Here is a 12,673-nt window from a genome sequence, read left to right as displayed (position 1 = left end):
TTATACAGCATGACCCCCACACAAATCACAACAGAAACTCTTTCAACTGTTCTATAGTCTCATAAATATCTTATTTATAGCATGTCAGAAGTCGTAAAAAAAATTCAAGTGTAAAGTATTGAAATTACCTAAATCGCCAACAAATTCCCATTGCTGCTCATGTTAACAAACTGCTTTATGCTTGTCTTCTTGTCTGATATAATGTTAGAAACTGTGTTGTACATGAGACATACACATAATATACACAAGTATATTAATATAGTCATAAGTAAATAGAACTGCCTGTGCACAGCCAGTATAAAGGATCAGGTGCTGGTCGGTCACAGGAACACCTCAGGTAAACGACTGCACACTGAACTGCACACTCGCTCTAAAGACAGCAAACCTGAGGAAGCCACAGGCGAAACATGTTGTTCGCTCCAAATAAACAGTAAAGTCAGTTCAGTGTGCGTTGGTTTATGTTGATGTTTTTAACTTATGTAGTGATATTGATTTAAACTATTATTCTAGGAGGGAAAGGTGGTACCAGGGTATGGTTAAGAAACACCTTTGAAACTGCATTCTGATCTCTGAGGACTTTTTATATATCATAAAGGAGACTTTTATGAGTAATAAACATGCAGTTTTTTTCCGTCGCAATTTGTGTGAGGTTCACAAAATGTCTGAACTAAAACAGTCATATGATTCTGTTTATTTCTCTCATTCAGAACACAATGAGTGCACTAAATCCTTTGAGTTTGTTTATGTTGCAGTTTGTATGAGGTTGATCCACACTTTTGAGTAAAATGCCTGGACTATTACCAAGCTTTTAAATGAACATTAGGTTTAATTCACTGTATTCCTACTGTATTCTGAGCTGTCTCTTGCTGTCCCTCCAGAGTAAGACACTCACTGTAAAAATGGATTCCATGAGTATAGCTGTCTGAGGGCTAGGGTAATGAGGACATAGACACCCAAACGGCCAGACATTTTGACACACACACACAGTGGAACGCACGCACACACATACACTGCCATTTGTTAGTCTCTAAGTCGAGGTGTGGCCCTCACTTCCTTCAGGCCACTAATAAGCTGTTAGCATGACAGATTGATGCTAAAGCAGACACGGTGTGTGTCAGCGGCTGAATTATCACACACTTAGTGAGGCAGGGCTTAAGACACCCCCACCTCCTCCCTCCCTCCCTCCCTGACACTTTAAAGTGTGGTGCAGAGAGCTACTTAGCCAGTAGATTTCAAATGACTACACACTGTGGCTTAGTGAATAAGGACGGGTGGAATAAATTGGATAGTCTGATAGGAGATTGACTTGTTGAAAATTTGAGAAAGTAAAATGGAGAAGGAATGTGTTCATTTTAACTTTTAAGTGCATTTTTTTTAAAGATATGATTATGTATACTACTTATTACTTTTGCCTGGGACTATGACTACAAATTAGCTGTTGGGTCACCCTGACACATTTACCTCGGTGTTTTTATTATGTCATAATTAGGCCTATACCGAATTGGTAATAAGATTGACAACCAAATGCTGAGCAGCTTTTTTTTAATGTATGTTTGTTCATTCTGTTTAAACCAATTTTTCTGCCCAGTCACAGATAAAACTAAGGCTACACTCACCTTATAAGTATTACACATTTGTAGAATTAGATTCCAGTGGTGGCTGCAGATTGTTTCCATCTTGTGTTATCCAGATATTTCCAATATCTCCAGGCCACTGTCAATTTCAAAAGCCAAAATTTCTTACAAAAACATAAACGTTATGATCTCCAAAATTCACAACATGTTTTTATCTAACAAAATATTTTGCTTCAGTTCACATTTATTGGCCTTAAGCTTTTTTTTAAATTAATTCATTAATTCATTGTCTGTAACCACTTATCCTTGAAGGGTTGTGGGGGCTGGAGTCCCAGCTGACATTGGGCGAGAGGCGGGGTTCACCCTGGACAAGTCGCCAGTTCATCGCAGGGCTGACACATAGAGACAGACAACCACTCACACTCACAGTCACACCTACGGACAATTTAGAGTCACCAATTAACCTATTATGCTGCATGTCTTTGGACTGTGGAAGGAAGCCGGAGAACCCGGAGAGAACCCACGCAGACACGAGGAGAACATACAGACTTCACACAGAACGGCCCTGCCGCAGCCACAAACTCCCCAGTGGTCAAAAAACTCAAAAAAGAGCAGCTCATTTAATCCAATGAATTACTTAGACTTCCTGAAAGATTGGCATTTCACCCAAATGGGCGTGGTTTTGCAGGACACAGCAGTGCATGATTCGGCGTTTTTTCTTTAATTCATGAAAGTATAAAGGCACACAGAATATACTATTATGTTTTCCTATCATTTGTTTATTTGGTCTCCCATTTTTGTTTGGGCATCTATTGATGCAACATACAAACTAACATTGATATCAGAATACAAAACGTCCGAATGAGAATGTACGAAAGACATCACTGCTGGGTGAAATGCCAGGGTTTTAAGAGAGTCCTGCCTCATTTAATTGATTAAAGTGAAGACTGTGAGGATGTTTTTGAGATTTCTTTTTCTTTAGGGTGATGACATTAAAAAAAAATAGACCACAGACATTCAGAGCTTAAATTTTATCATTTTATCAGCCAAATTCAGGCTGCTGGCCAACTTCTAGTTTCTGAAAATGTAATGAAGTTGTACTAGTATGAATTGAGCTGTGGTATCCTAAAACATTACATTTAGGAGTTAGATAACTAAAATGTTGTGTTATTTTCTTTTAGCTCAACACCTGTGCTTCTTGACAAAAAAATATTACCTCAGAGATGTTTTAGTGTCTCAGTTTTTTCACGCTAACCTATATTCTTAAGCCGCATGACATACGTACACACTGAGGACTAGTGGTAGAGGTAGTGTGTTGGATTAATAAATAGGAGCCTTCATGTTTATTCGTCTTCTGTTTTTCTGCGGTGTCTTTATGTGTACATGATCTGTCTCCCACCTAGGGAAGAAAATGCACTGAGAACACTTTTTGTGCCCTTTTGTCCATTAACTATCCTGTAGTCATGCTACTCTGCTCAAGCGTATTGAACTGCAGCACAATCTCCTCCAAGCTACGCTACTCTCTCTTTGTCTCTCTCTGTCTCTCTCTGGTCCCTTCCCTCGGCCTGTACGCAGCGGCTGCAAGAATGACTTGTCAAGCTTTTTTCTTGGCTTTCACCTCAAACTATGTTTGCTTGTTTGATTTACTTGTCCTCTTCTCTCCCTCTTTCTTCCACACACTCACTCTCCATCTCCCTTCTCCTTTCTCCTTCTCGCTTACTTCCACTCTGCGACGGCTACATGCTCTCTCCTTCTGCCCTTTTTTTCTCGAGTGCTTCTCTCCTCTTTTCTTTTTTTCTCTCTTGACTTGGCTGTTGCTTCTCCTCTCTCTTCCTCTCTCGACTTGGCTGTTGCTCTTCCTCTCTCTTCCTCTATCTGCCTGTACCAGGAGCCATGGCTAATCATCTTATAACTAATGCTCTCCTTCGTCCCCATGGTACTAACAATCCTTATAACACTCTCCTGGGGGACTCGGCAGTCTATAACAACCCAGCCGTGGGCATGTACAACACCCAAGGTGTGCCTGATGTTCCTATTATAAACATACATTTGGAAAGTCAGCCTAGAGTTGTTTTTTGTCACTGCATTAAATTTATTTTGCATGGTTATTTCATTTTAAAATGTTTGTGCTACCGTGAGACACTTTTGGCTGCATATCTGATCCAGCCTTATTATGGCTCCCAAGTGAGGCGATCAATCACACTGCAATAATCTCTCACAAAGGACACCCACTGGGCAGTTCTTACAGCACATAAATGTAGAGAGGAAATTCTGTTGATGATTTATCGAAACAGTATAACAAGAGCCCATGCTGATTTATTGTATGCTATAGATGCACGCTGTATGTTACTGGATTCAAATTCACTCGATCTTTTATAAGCTACTTGGGAGCCATGAAGTATTTGCACTATTTTGTGTTAATGTTCTGTTTTATACAGTCTGTGCATCATTTTGAATGTAATTTTGTGCGTGTCAGTTGGGATTTGTGTAGTGCTTGTCTTTGTGCATGTCTACTATATATATATTCTGTTTTAAACATAATGTGTGAGTTGTGTTTTTATGTTTTCTTTGTGTTAAATAAATAATAAACTATACGATAGCAGCCAGTTAACAATAAGGCACTGAAAAACAGACTGTAATTTTGAGAGACAGGCTTTCTTTGTTAAACATTTTTCATCATGCTTCCAATTACTGTGCAACTGTTGATTTTTGTAGCCGCTGAAAGTTGTTTCTCCCGATTTATGAACTCACGTCTGTCTCTTTTCTCTCTTCTCCCTCCACGCTGTCCATTAGCACCTTACCGAGACACAAGTATGGGCTAAATTAATACTCAACTACTTCAATAACATTGACTTTCTTCTCTCTATTCTTGCTTCCAAAGCACTCTGCCTAACATTTTCAGTCCAATCTACATCCAAACAGTAGTTTTGTTTGGCTGTCAGCCATGCGAAAGCTTTTTTCCTCCAAATCATTAGTCAGTCCGTGTAATATGGTTGTCTTGTTTGGCTTTTCACACTTCTTTAGATGCATTTTATACAAAATGCTGTTTAAAAATTCTTTCCCCGAGCCCAATATATCTTTAATAATAAAAAAAAGCATTACCATTGAATCTCACTGAATTCAAATATTGTGGATCAAATGGGCAAATTGACATTTGAGTTATAATTGAGTTGTAGGAGGTTGCCCTTAAAATGTAATAACTTCAAGTGTCACTTCAAAACATTTATCTCATTTTGCAGTGAAACTCTAACACTCCTTTTTGTGTTGCTGTAGTGCTGGCAGTAATTGAGAAAAGAAAGTACTTCTGAGGTTTCTCTTAAATGAATTATGGATGCTTGAAGCATTTTTCCTTCCAAGAAAATTATCATTGCTACTTTTTAATCCTCAATTCACAGCACACGCTATGATATCAAACAATAATTAAAATCTCTCTTCTGAGAAATCCACTTAGTTTATTTAAGAATCCTAATAATTATTACTTTTTTTTTTTTTTAATTATTTGTTCCTCAGAGGGCATCCTGAACAACGCAAGAGACTCCAGTGTTATGGATACGCTCCCTCTTAATGGTAACCATGCCAACAACTACAGTATGGCCAGCAGTGAGTACTTGAGTGACTGCGTTCAGATTCTAGACCGCACTGGTGGCTACGGCACACACAGCAACCACAAGGAGACAACCCTGGAGAAGAAGATCCTCAAGGAGCTGACATCCAATTACATCCCATCCTACCTCAACAACCATGAGAGAGGCACCACTGAGCGCAACCACAACCTCATGAACAAACTAGTCAACAGCAGCATGGCCAATGGAGGTGACTGCTTTCATTTTTAAATTTTCAGATTTAGACAAACGCTACTTGAGTGTTTAAACTGGGGCTGCAACTTGAAATTCTTTGTTGATCATTGTTGATTAATCTGTTGATTACTTTCTTGATTGATAGATCTGTTGTTTGATCTATAAAATATGAGGATGAAATGTGTTTCCCAAAGCCCAAGATGACACCCTAAAAAAAAAAGACAAAAAAAGATTATCAAAATAATTAATTTAATAGTCAATTAATCATTGCAGCTCTAACATAAGGGCTTTTTTGTCTCAACTGTCAAGGAGTAGATATCTTAATCCAAAAACAGCATTATTAAGTTCAGCATTATCACAGGTCCATGAAGATAATTGTTATTAAAAACAATGAATTATTTTGTTGTTACAATGAATGTTACTGGTAATATGAACACATGATAAAAGTATGTTTTCATTAGTGTATAATCATCTGAAAATAATAGTTGCTGTTTTTGTTACCTTAGAATGAGCCATTTATATCCACAGAGGGTGACAGTTCTCTTCTACTGAGGCTGCCATATTGAACCACCATGTTTCTACAGTAGCCCAGAACAGACAAACCAAACACTGACTCTAGATTTGGCCTTATGCATTTTTCACAAAGTCACTGAAGGTCATCCTACACGTAAGGCGAGGTATTTGCAACCTGCAAGCTCACTGCCAAATGGCACGAAATCCTACGCACTGGTCCCTTAAGGGTATAATATGAAAATTTTCTGCATTGTGTAAAAAGTTGGGCTGTCAAAATAATGTGTTAATTTTGATTTATATTTTTAGGAAAAAAAATTAATGCTGATTTAACATTCCATGGTGGAGGCAGATAAGAAGACACTGCTTGGCCCCATGAAGGGAAAATTACATTTCAGAAATGCCCAGATGGAACCGTTGATAGGAGCACTGTTCTGTGCTACTTCTTCAGTAAGGAGTTTTTGTACCATCTGATCACTTTAACCCTTAAATGTCACCTCAATGGAAAACACTTAGCAGCGAACTCGGAGGTCGGAGTTAGCACAGCCCCTGATGCTAGCACTAGCAGCCAGCCGTGTCAAGCCACACTTGACTAGGCGTTCAGACGCAAAGTGAGTAAGTCTACCTATGACCGATAAATTAACTTCCTCACGTAGCATCTTCTGACAAAATTTATAAGGCGCCATCGAGAAGCACAATTGTGTCCAAAATGCAGCAGCTTTACAACACAGAAAATAGAGCAAAGGACAATGTAGTATTGCGAGTGGAATATATTGATTGGGGATCACTGGACTTCAGTTACCAGTCACATTCACTACCTTATGGCTAGTTGCTATAACTTCCAGGAACATTGGTACATCAGATATGTCAAAGAGTGAGGAAGGATGTTGGCGCACATAACTAAGCATGAGGGGAATAAACTTTAATATTACCTTGTCCATGAACATGATTTTTCCCTGAGTCACTTCAGATAGATTTTCATCAGCTATAGACCCAAATATAAAATTTACATTAAACTAAAATTTCATATCACAAATCTGAAATCTTCGTATGTGCTTTGCTGACAACATTGAGGTTAATGTTTGACCTGCATTAGCTGACTTTGGGGCAGTTAAAACCATCTGTGAAAACAACACTGGTATGTCGTCACCTTTCAATTAATGAATGGCAAACTTATTAGCATACAGTCCCCTATTTACAATCCAGCAGGTAATGAGATATCGTCACTAGGAGTTGTGTTTCTGAATGTAAGTATAACACTCACTCTCCTTTTAGCTCTTGTTGATATCCTCCAGCTCCAAATGGAAATATATCACTCTACCAAATAAGAAAGCTTCTAAATGCTCCACTCAGTTCACCAGCTAGTCACTAAGTTTGCTCGACTGCTGCTCGGTGCTGGGCAGGTAGCATATAATGGTTTTGTAGAGATTTTTTGCTGAAAACAGCTGCCTGCTGTGACTAAAAATAATGCTCATGAAAGTGGTGAGCTGAACCAAAACAGTAAAACCGGGCTAAGAAAAACCAAAACAATGAGATCAAAGATGTTGAAGCCCCCTGTAAAGCTGAGGGGAACTGCAGAGTCAGGTGAGAGCAGACCCTCTTCACAGCAGCCATATTGATATAATAAGGGAAGCAAAAGTGCTACCGGTAATACTAATTAAGACTTTGCTCCTATTTAGTGTTGTGGAGCCTTTCTAGTGAGCCAACATGGACAACAGCAGCACCCTGTCTCTGTTTGACCTGAATGGAACAGGACCTTAATTAGTATCAACCTGTATTTGTCCTACTATTTCATGTCAATATGGCTGCTGTGAAAAAGCGCTATTCTGTGTGGGTTTGTCACCACTAGCAGCCCCGTTCATGTTGCACATACTGTAGTAAATTGTATCCATTGTTAATATGAAAATATTGACTAACCGAAATCTCTTCTGTGGAGTGCAGAAATCATTACCACATGTCACCCTACTGGAAGAACCACTGCTTTTTAAAATGAGCAGAACTGTGCTGTAACTCTTCTTCCTGCCTGGATTTTTCAGGGAGCATGGCAGGAGGCAGCAGCAGCAGCAGCAGCAGTGGAGTCGGTGGATGTGTGGGCAGCAGTAAAGAGGACAACGGTCCCATGGTGCTGGACAACCCTGCAGCCTTTCCCCACGAGGAGAACTTGGGCTTGGAGATTATCAGAGAGGAGTCCAATGCACCGCTCCTGCCGCCACGGCCGCCTCCTCCAGACAGCCACCCCCCACCTCCGCCGCCTCCCCACAGCTTCTCCAGGCCACGGCGCATCCCCCAGGAGACCAGTGAGAGCTTCTTCCCCCTGCTGACCAACGAGCACACTGACGAGCACACGCACTCGCCCAACCACAGAGACTCGCTGTACACCAGCATGCCAGTGTTGACGGACCTCCCGGACGGGCAGATGAATGGTTTAACGGACGGAGAGGAGGACAGCTCCGGGGAGCTGCAGCCATGTAAGAGTGCCACTGCTCCAGAGCTGGATGATGTCTATTATAAGAGCATGCCAAACTTGGGCTCCAGGAATCACCTCCATGAGCTACAGAGCTATTACAACATGGGCCGCGGTGGCAGTGATGGTTACATGGTGTCCGGCAGCAAGGACGAGTCCGATTCTTCGCCCGAGGAGCCGCCAATAGACCCTTCCCACCTGGTTACCAGTCTATAGAGCCAATCAAGAGACTTCTATCCCTCCCCGGCCCATTCTCACACCTCCAACCCTCCAATGAAAACATTCTGTGTTGACTGACAGACTGAGCTGGCCCACCACGCTGGACTGACGTGCTGTGTGTGACTTTAACTATGGCTCATGACAATATGGTCGAAATATCACTGGTCAAATGAGAGCAGAGACTGAATGTATTGTCATAAATGGTGCAGACTGAAAAGGGCAGTCGTGCGAGACTTTTTGTGAACATCAAACAGAAATTGAACTTACTCAACCTGGAAAGGAGAGGAAGGGGGAGGGATTCTGTAATTTTACCCCACCTGTTACTTTAATTTGGAACCTTGGATTGACCGAAGCCCTACAAGTTCCCCAATATGGACCTCTAGCAGATCATAGCATATAGTCTCCACTACCACCACTACAGGGGCGCGGCCCCCAGCCCTGGTCAAAGGAGCTGCCTGTCTGTTTGTCTGTATGTCTGTCTCTCTGTCTCACTCTTTAAAGACACGTACTGGGATAACGTTTCCACCTCTCCAAAGGGTAGAGCAGGATATTAAACTCACAACATAAACTGGCCTTAAAAAGAGGCCCCGCCCCACTACCTGCCAATCAAGTGGAGGATGTATGATATATGCCCTCACTACCGATCATCCCAAAAACTGTTTTATTGGGGCAACCGAACTGTACCCATATCACGCTGATGTTCTGAATTCTCTTCCTGTCCGTATCTGCTAAACTGGAGTTTTTTTGTCTGGGCTGGTGTAACATTCCTGCGAGTTGTAGTGACTGCAGCTACTGTGTATTTCACTGAAAACAAAGAAGGAAGATCATATTACAACAGACTGAATTTAAAAAAAAGAAAAAAAAAGAATGGGTTCTGTTTCTTCTCCTTTCTTCTGTAAAAGTTTTCAGTTATCAAAGGATTATAAAGAAATCACAAACTGTTTCTATGTATTGTACAGAATACAGATACAGATACAAATGTTGCATATGACCAAGTCTTTTATTTTTTATTTTTTAAGTTGCAAACCTTTTGTCTGTGGAACTGTTCTGAAATGTCATGATATGTTCTCTGGTCACATGTAGACTGCAGAACGAGCAAGGAACAATCTTTTCATGTCACTCTTTCGTAAAATACAGAGACAGTTAAGCACTCCTTAATTAATACACATATACCCTACGCACACTTCATTCTGGTCCTTTTTATAGCAACACCACTGTCACTTACATTTTGCAAATTCTTACTATATACTTTACCACTGTGTAGATTTAAAATGGAAGGGAAAACGAAGCAGCAAAGTTATAAATAAGACGGTTACTATGGAAATGCTATGTTTGAGTCATTGCTGGAAGTGAGTCTCATCTCATTTGTTCTTGAATAAAGCATTTCCTTCCTTTAGGCACAAGTAGGTGAAAAAAAACTATCAGATGTTTGGAGTAACACAAGAATGGTTTATGAAGCATATCCTCTCTATTGCCAAATATTCTACTAATTGACGTTACCTTGCTGTGCTGGTTGAGATCGTATTGTACAGAAAAAGAATCCTGAGAATAATAAATGTCATTCTCTAAACAAAAAAAGAAAAAAAAAGAAAATTTCCACTATTTGAAAAAGGGTGGTTCTCACCTGTGAAATGCCATGATTACACCATATATGTGTACTGAAGATGTGAAAACTCTGCACACAGCAGCACTGTCCAATGTGGAAAGCCAATGTTTACTTATTTAGGAGGAGAATTTCATAAGTGTATGAAGTGTAGCTTGCACATGTATCCCACAAGCCCCCTCCGTGTCCCCAAGAGAGAAATTATTTATTTATCTGTTTATTGGTTTAAAGACAGCAAAACAAGCTTAGAGGAAAGAACGCTGGCTTTAGGCAGGAGTAGATAAAGTGGCACTGGGTTTGTTTTATGGTTCTTTTTTTAAATTATTATGATCATGATTATTATTACAATATTATTGCTAATTATTTATTCTTTTTGTATGGGTTCCAAGTTGAATGATCTCATAACTAATATTTGTTGTAACAGTGAAAGTTGTTTGCCAACAAATAAATTACTGACATAGCTTTGCGGTTTTCCGCCTCTTGAGTCTTATCAGTTATTACAGTGAAATTAAATGCAAACACAGAGTTAAACCCCAACGGTGATTTCATTGCAAATATGCATTTCTAGCCATTTAGTGAGATTACATACTGTATGTGGGCCAATATTTTGCTACATGCATTTTTGCTTCATTCTGGGAAATTATATCTTTCTTTGGAAATCTGTAAACATAAACCTTTGTTTGAAAAACTTTTCAGTATGTATAGCCAGGCAAAGGTTTTCAGAATAATAATAAGTTATTTATTTAGGAAGAATTTTGACTGTGAGGCAAAAATATATGCATGCCCTAGTTAGACCTTTTTCACAGCAGCCATTTTGACATGAAATAGTAAAGTAAATGCAGGTGTTACCAGTGATATTAATTCAAGTTCTAATCCATCCAGGTCAAACAGAGTCAAGTTGCTACCATTGACCCCCCTTAAGTCCCGCCCCTTTGGGAACCAAGGTCAAATTTCTCCTTTCCTGTTTCCTCATCTATGTTGAAAAGAAAACCAGATTTTGAAGATGATTAAAAAGTGTTGCTGGGGGACCTGTAAAAGCAAAATTAGCTAATGCTAGCAAAACTTTAGCTAACTAGCTAGCTAATCTATGTCAACCATTGCTAGCTGGTTACATATGATGGCTAGTTTTGGCAAAACACTGGCTCACTAGTTAGCAAAATTTTTGTGTGGATTTGCTAACATTAGCTCACTTAAGATATTATGTAGCTTGTACAGGACTCTCAGAAACATCTTTTATCCATCTTCCGCTGGGCACAAAGCTCGCTCAGTTTTTATTGGGGCACCGTGCAAAAAGGGACAGGGCTTAAATGGAATTAACACCATTGGAAACACCTGTGTTATCAGTATGGCTGTCATGTAAACGGTCTACGGCCTGTAAACTATCCATCTGAAACTATCTATCCATCTGAAATTACCTGACCCCAGCCACCTGTGAAGTGACTACTCACAATATAAAATCACCTGTGTACCTAACCTTCAATAGTCACTTGAGAATTAGTTTGAAAGCATGTCTGTGTGTGTCTAATATGAAAGCCTTTACTATGTGGTCAAAGTACCTGCTGTAAGATCCATGTCCATTGCTGACTGTTACAACAGTAGAAAAGTAGATACAGACAGGGGGTCTCATAACACGAGATTCAGTATGTTTGGCTCTACATCATGCATGTTTTGATCTATTTTTCAGAGATCTAAATGTTACGAAAGTCAGTATAGTAGTATATAGTAGGACAGTGGCTAGTGCATGGGGAAAAAGCACTCATCCACTGTTGCAGGAATGAGTCAAATCCCCAGCACCTGTGCTCATGGTTTGGCAAACATAACTGGCAGTGTTCTTGGATGGGGAGCTAGTGAGGAATCGTGTCCTTGCACTAGAAGTACTGAATGAATTAAACTAGTTGGTCTGCCCACACCAATTGTCCGGCCAAGAGTTGGGGTTAACTGAAATGAGGGCTGAGGAGGGCACATGCTGAAGTAGAAGGCAAGAAGAAAATAATAAAGTAAACAACATTCTGATCTTCTCAATATTCCCTAATGATCACATTATCATTATTAGGAATATTTTGGTTACTGGAGGTACATAATTATCCTTTCACCATGACAAAATGTTAGGGTGTAGAATCTGACTTGAAAAGGAGAAACTATTATAATGCATTAGCTTGATATACTGCCCCAGGGACAGGATTGTGATCTCTAACAGGAGAAAATTCTGTCTTACTTTCTTGTCTGACTGCAGGATGTCAGTGTCCCACAGACGAGGACAATAAAGCAAGCTCTTTGCCATTTCATTCTGTGTTTGCAAGGCCAGTATGGACAGTATGTTTACAGCATTTAACGTCAACAGGCAGGGTAGTTTGGGTTCCCCATGCTCCTGCAAAATGACCCAAAGATGAGATTGTGTCTCTGAAGGTGGTCCACGTGCAGGGACAATCCAGCTGCCCAAGGTCCCAGAGAGACTGTAAGGACAGACCGCATGTCTGCTGTTCCTCTCTCTGGGGAACAACTCCCC

At 40.1% G+C, this 12,673-nt stretch overlaps 1 protein-coding gene across 8 annotated transcripts in view; it reads left to right on the top strand.

Moving 5' to 3' along the window:
- Positions 1–10,628, top strand: part of adgrl3.1 (adhesion G protein-coupled receptor L3.1) — a 168,201-nt gene extending 157,573 nt beyond the window's left edge. For 3 of the 8 annotated variants that reach the window (XM_084715462.1, XM_084715463.1, XM_084715461.1), the window contains 4 exons: positions 3,463–3,591; positions 4,368–4,385; positions 5,085–5,387; positions 7,918–10,628. In XM_084715462.1, the coding sequence (XP_084571588.1) occupies positions 3,463–3,591; positions 4,368–4,385; positions 5,085–5,387; positions 7,918–8,561 (1,094 nt within the window). In that variant the 3' untranslated portion in view covers positions 8,562–10,628. The remainder of the gene's footprint in view (positions 1–3,462; positions 3,592–4,367; positions 4,386–5,084; positions 5,388–7,917) is intronic. The other 5 variants (XM_084715469.1, XM_084715468.1, XM_084715466.1 and 2 more) reach the window with 2 other exon arrangements.
- The last annotated feature ends 2,045 nt before the right edge of the window (positions 10,629–12,673 follow it).

The sequence above is a fragment of the Lutjanus erythropterus genome, chromosome 3 (genome assembly GCF_056507025.1).
Source record: "Lutjanus erythropterus isolate fLutEry1 chromosome 3, fLutEry1.hap2, whole genome shotgun sequence".
In the NCBI taxonomy this organism is placed as follows: Eukaryota; Metazoa; Chordata; class Actinopteri; order Lutjaniformes; family Lutjanidae; genus Lutjanus; species Lutjanus erythropterus.
The sequence above is the reverse complement of the archived record's forward strand: the minus strand, read 5'-3'. Positions and strand labels throughout refer to the sequence as shown.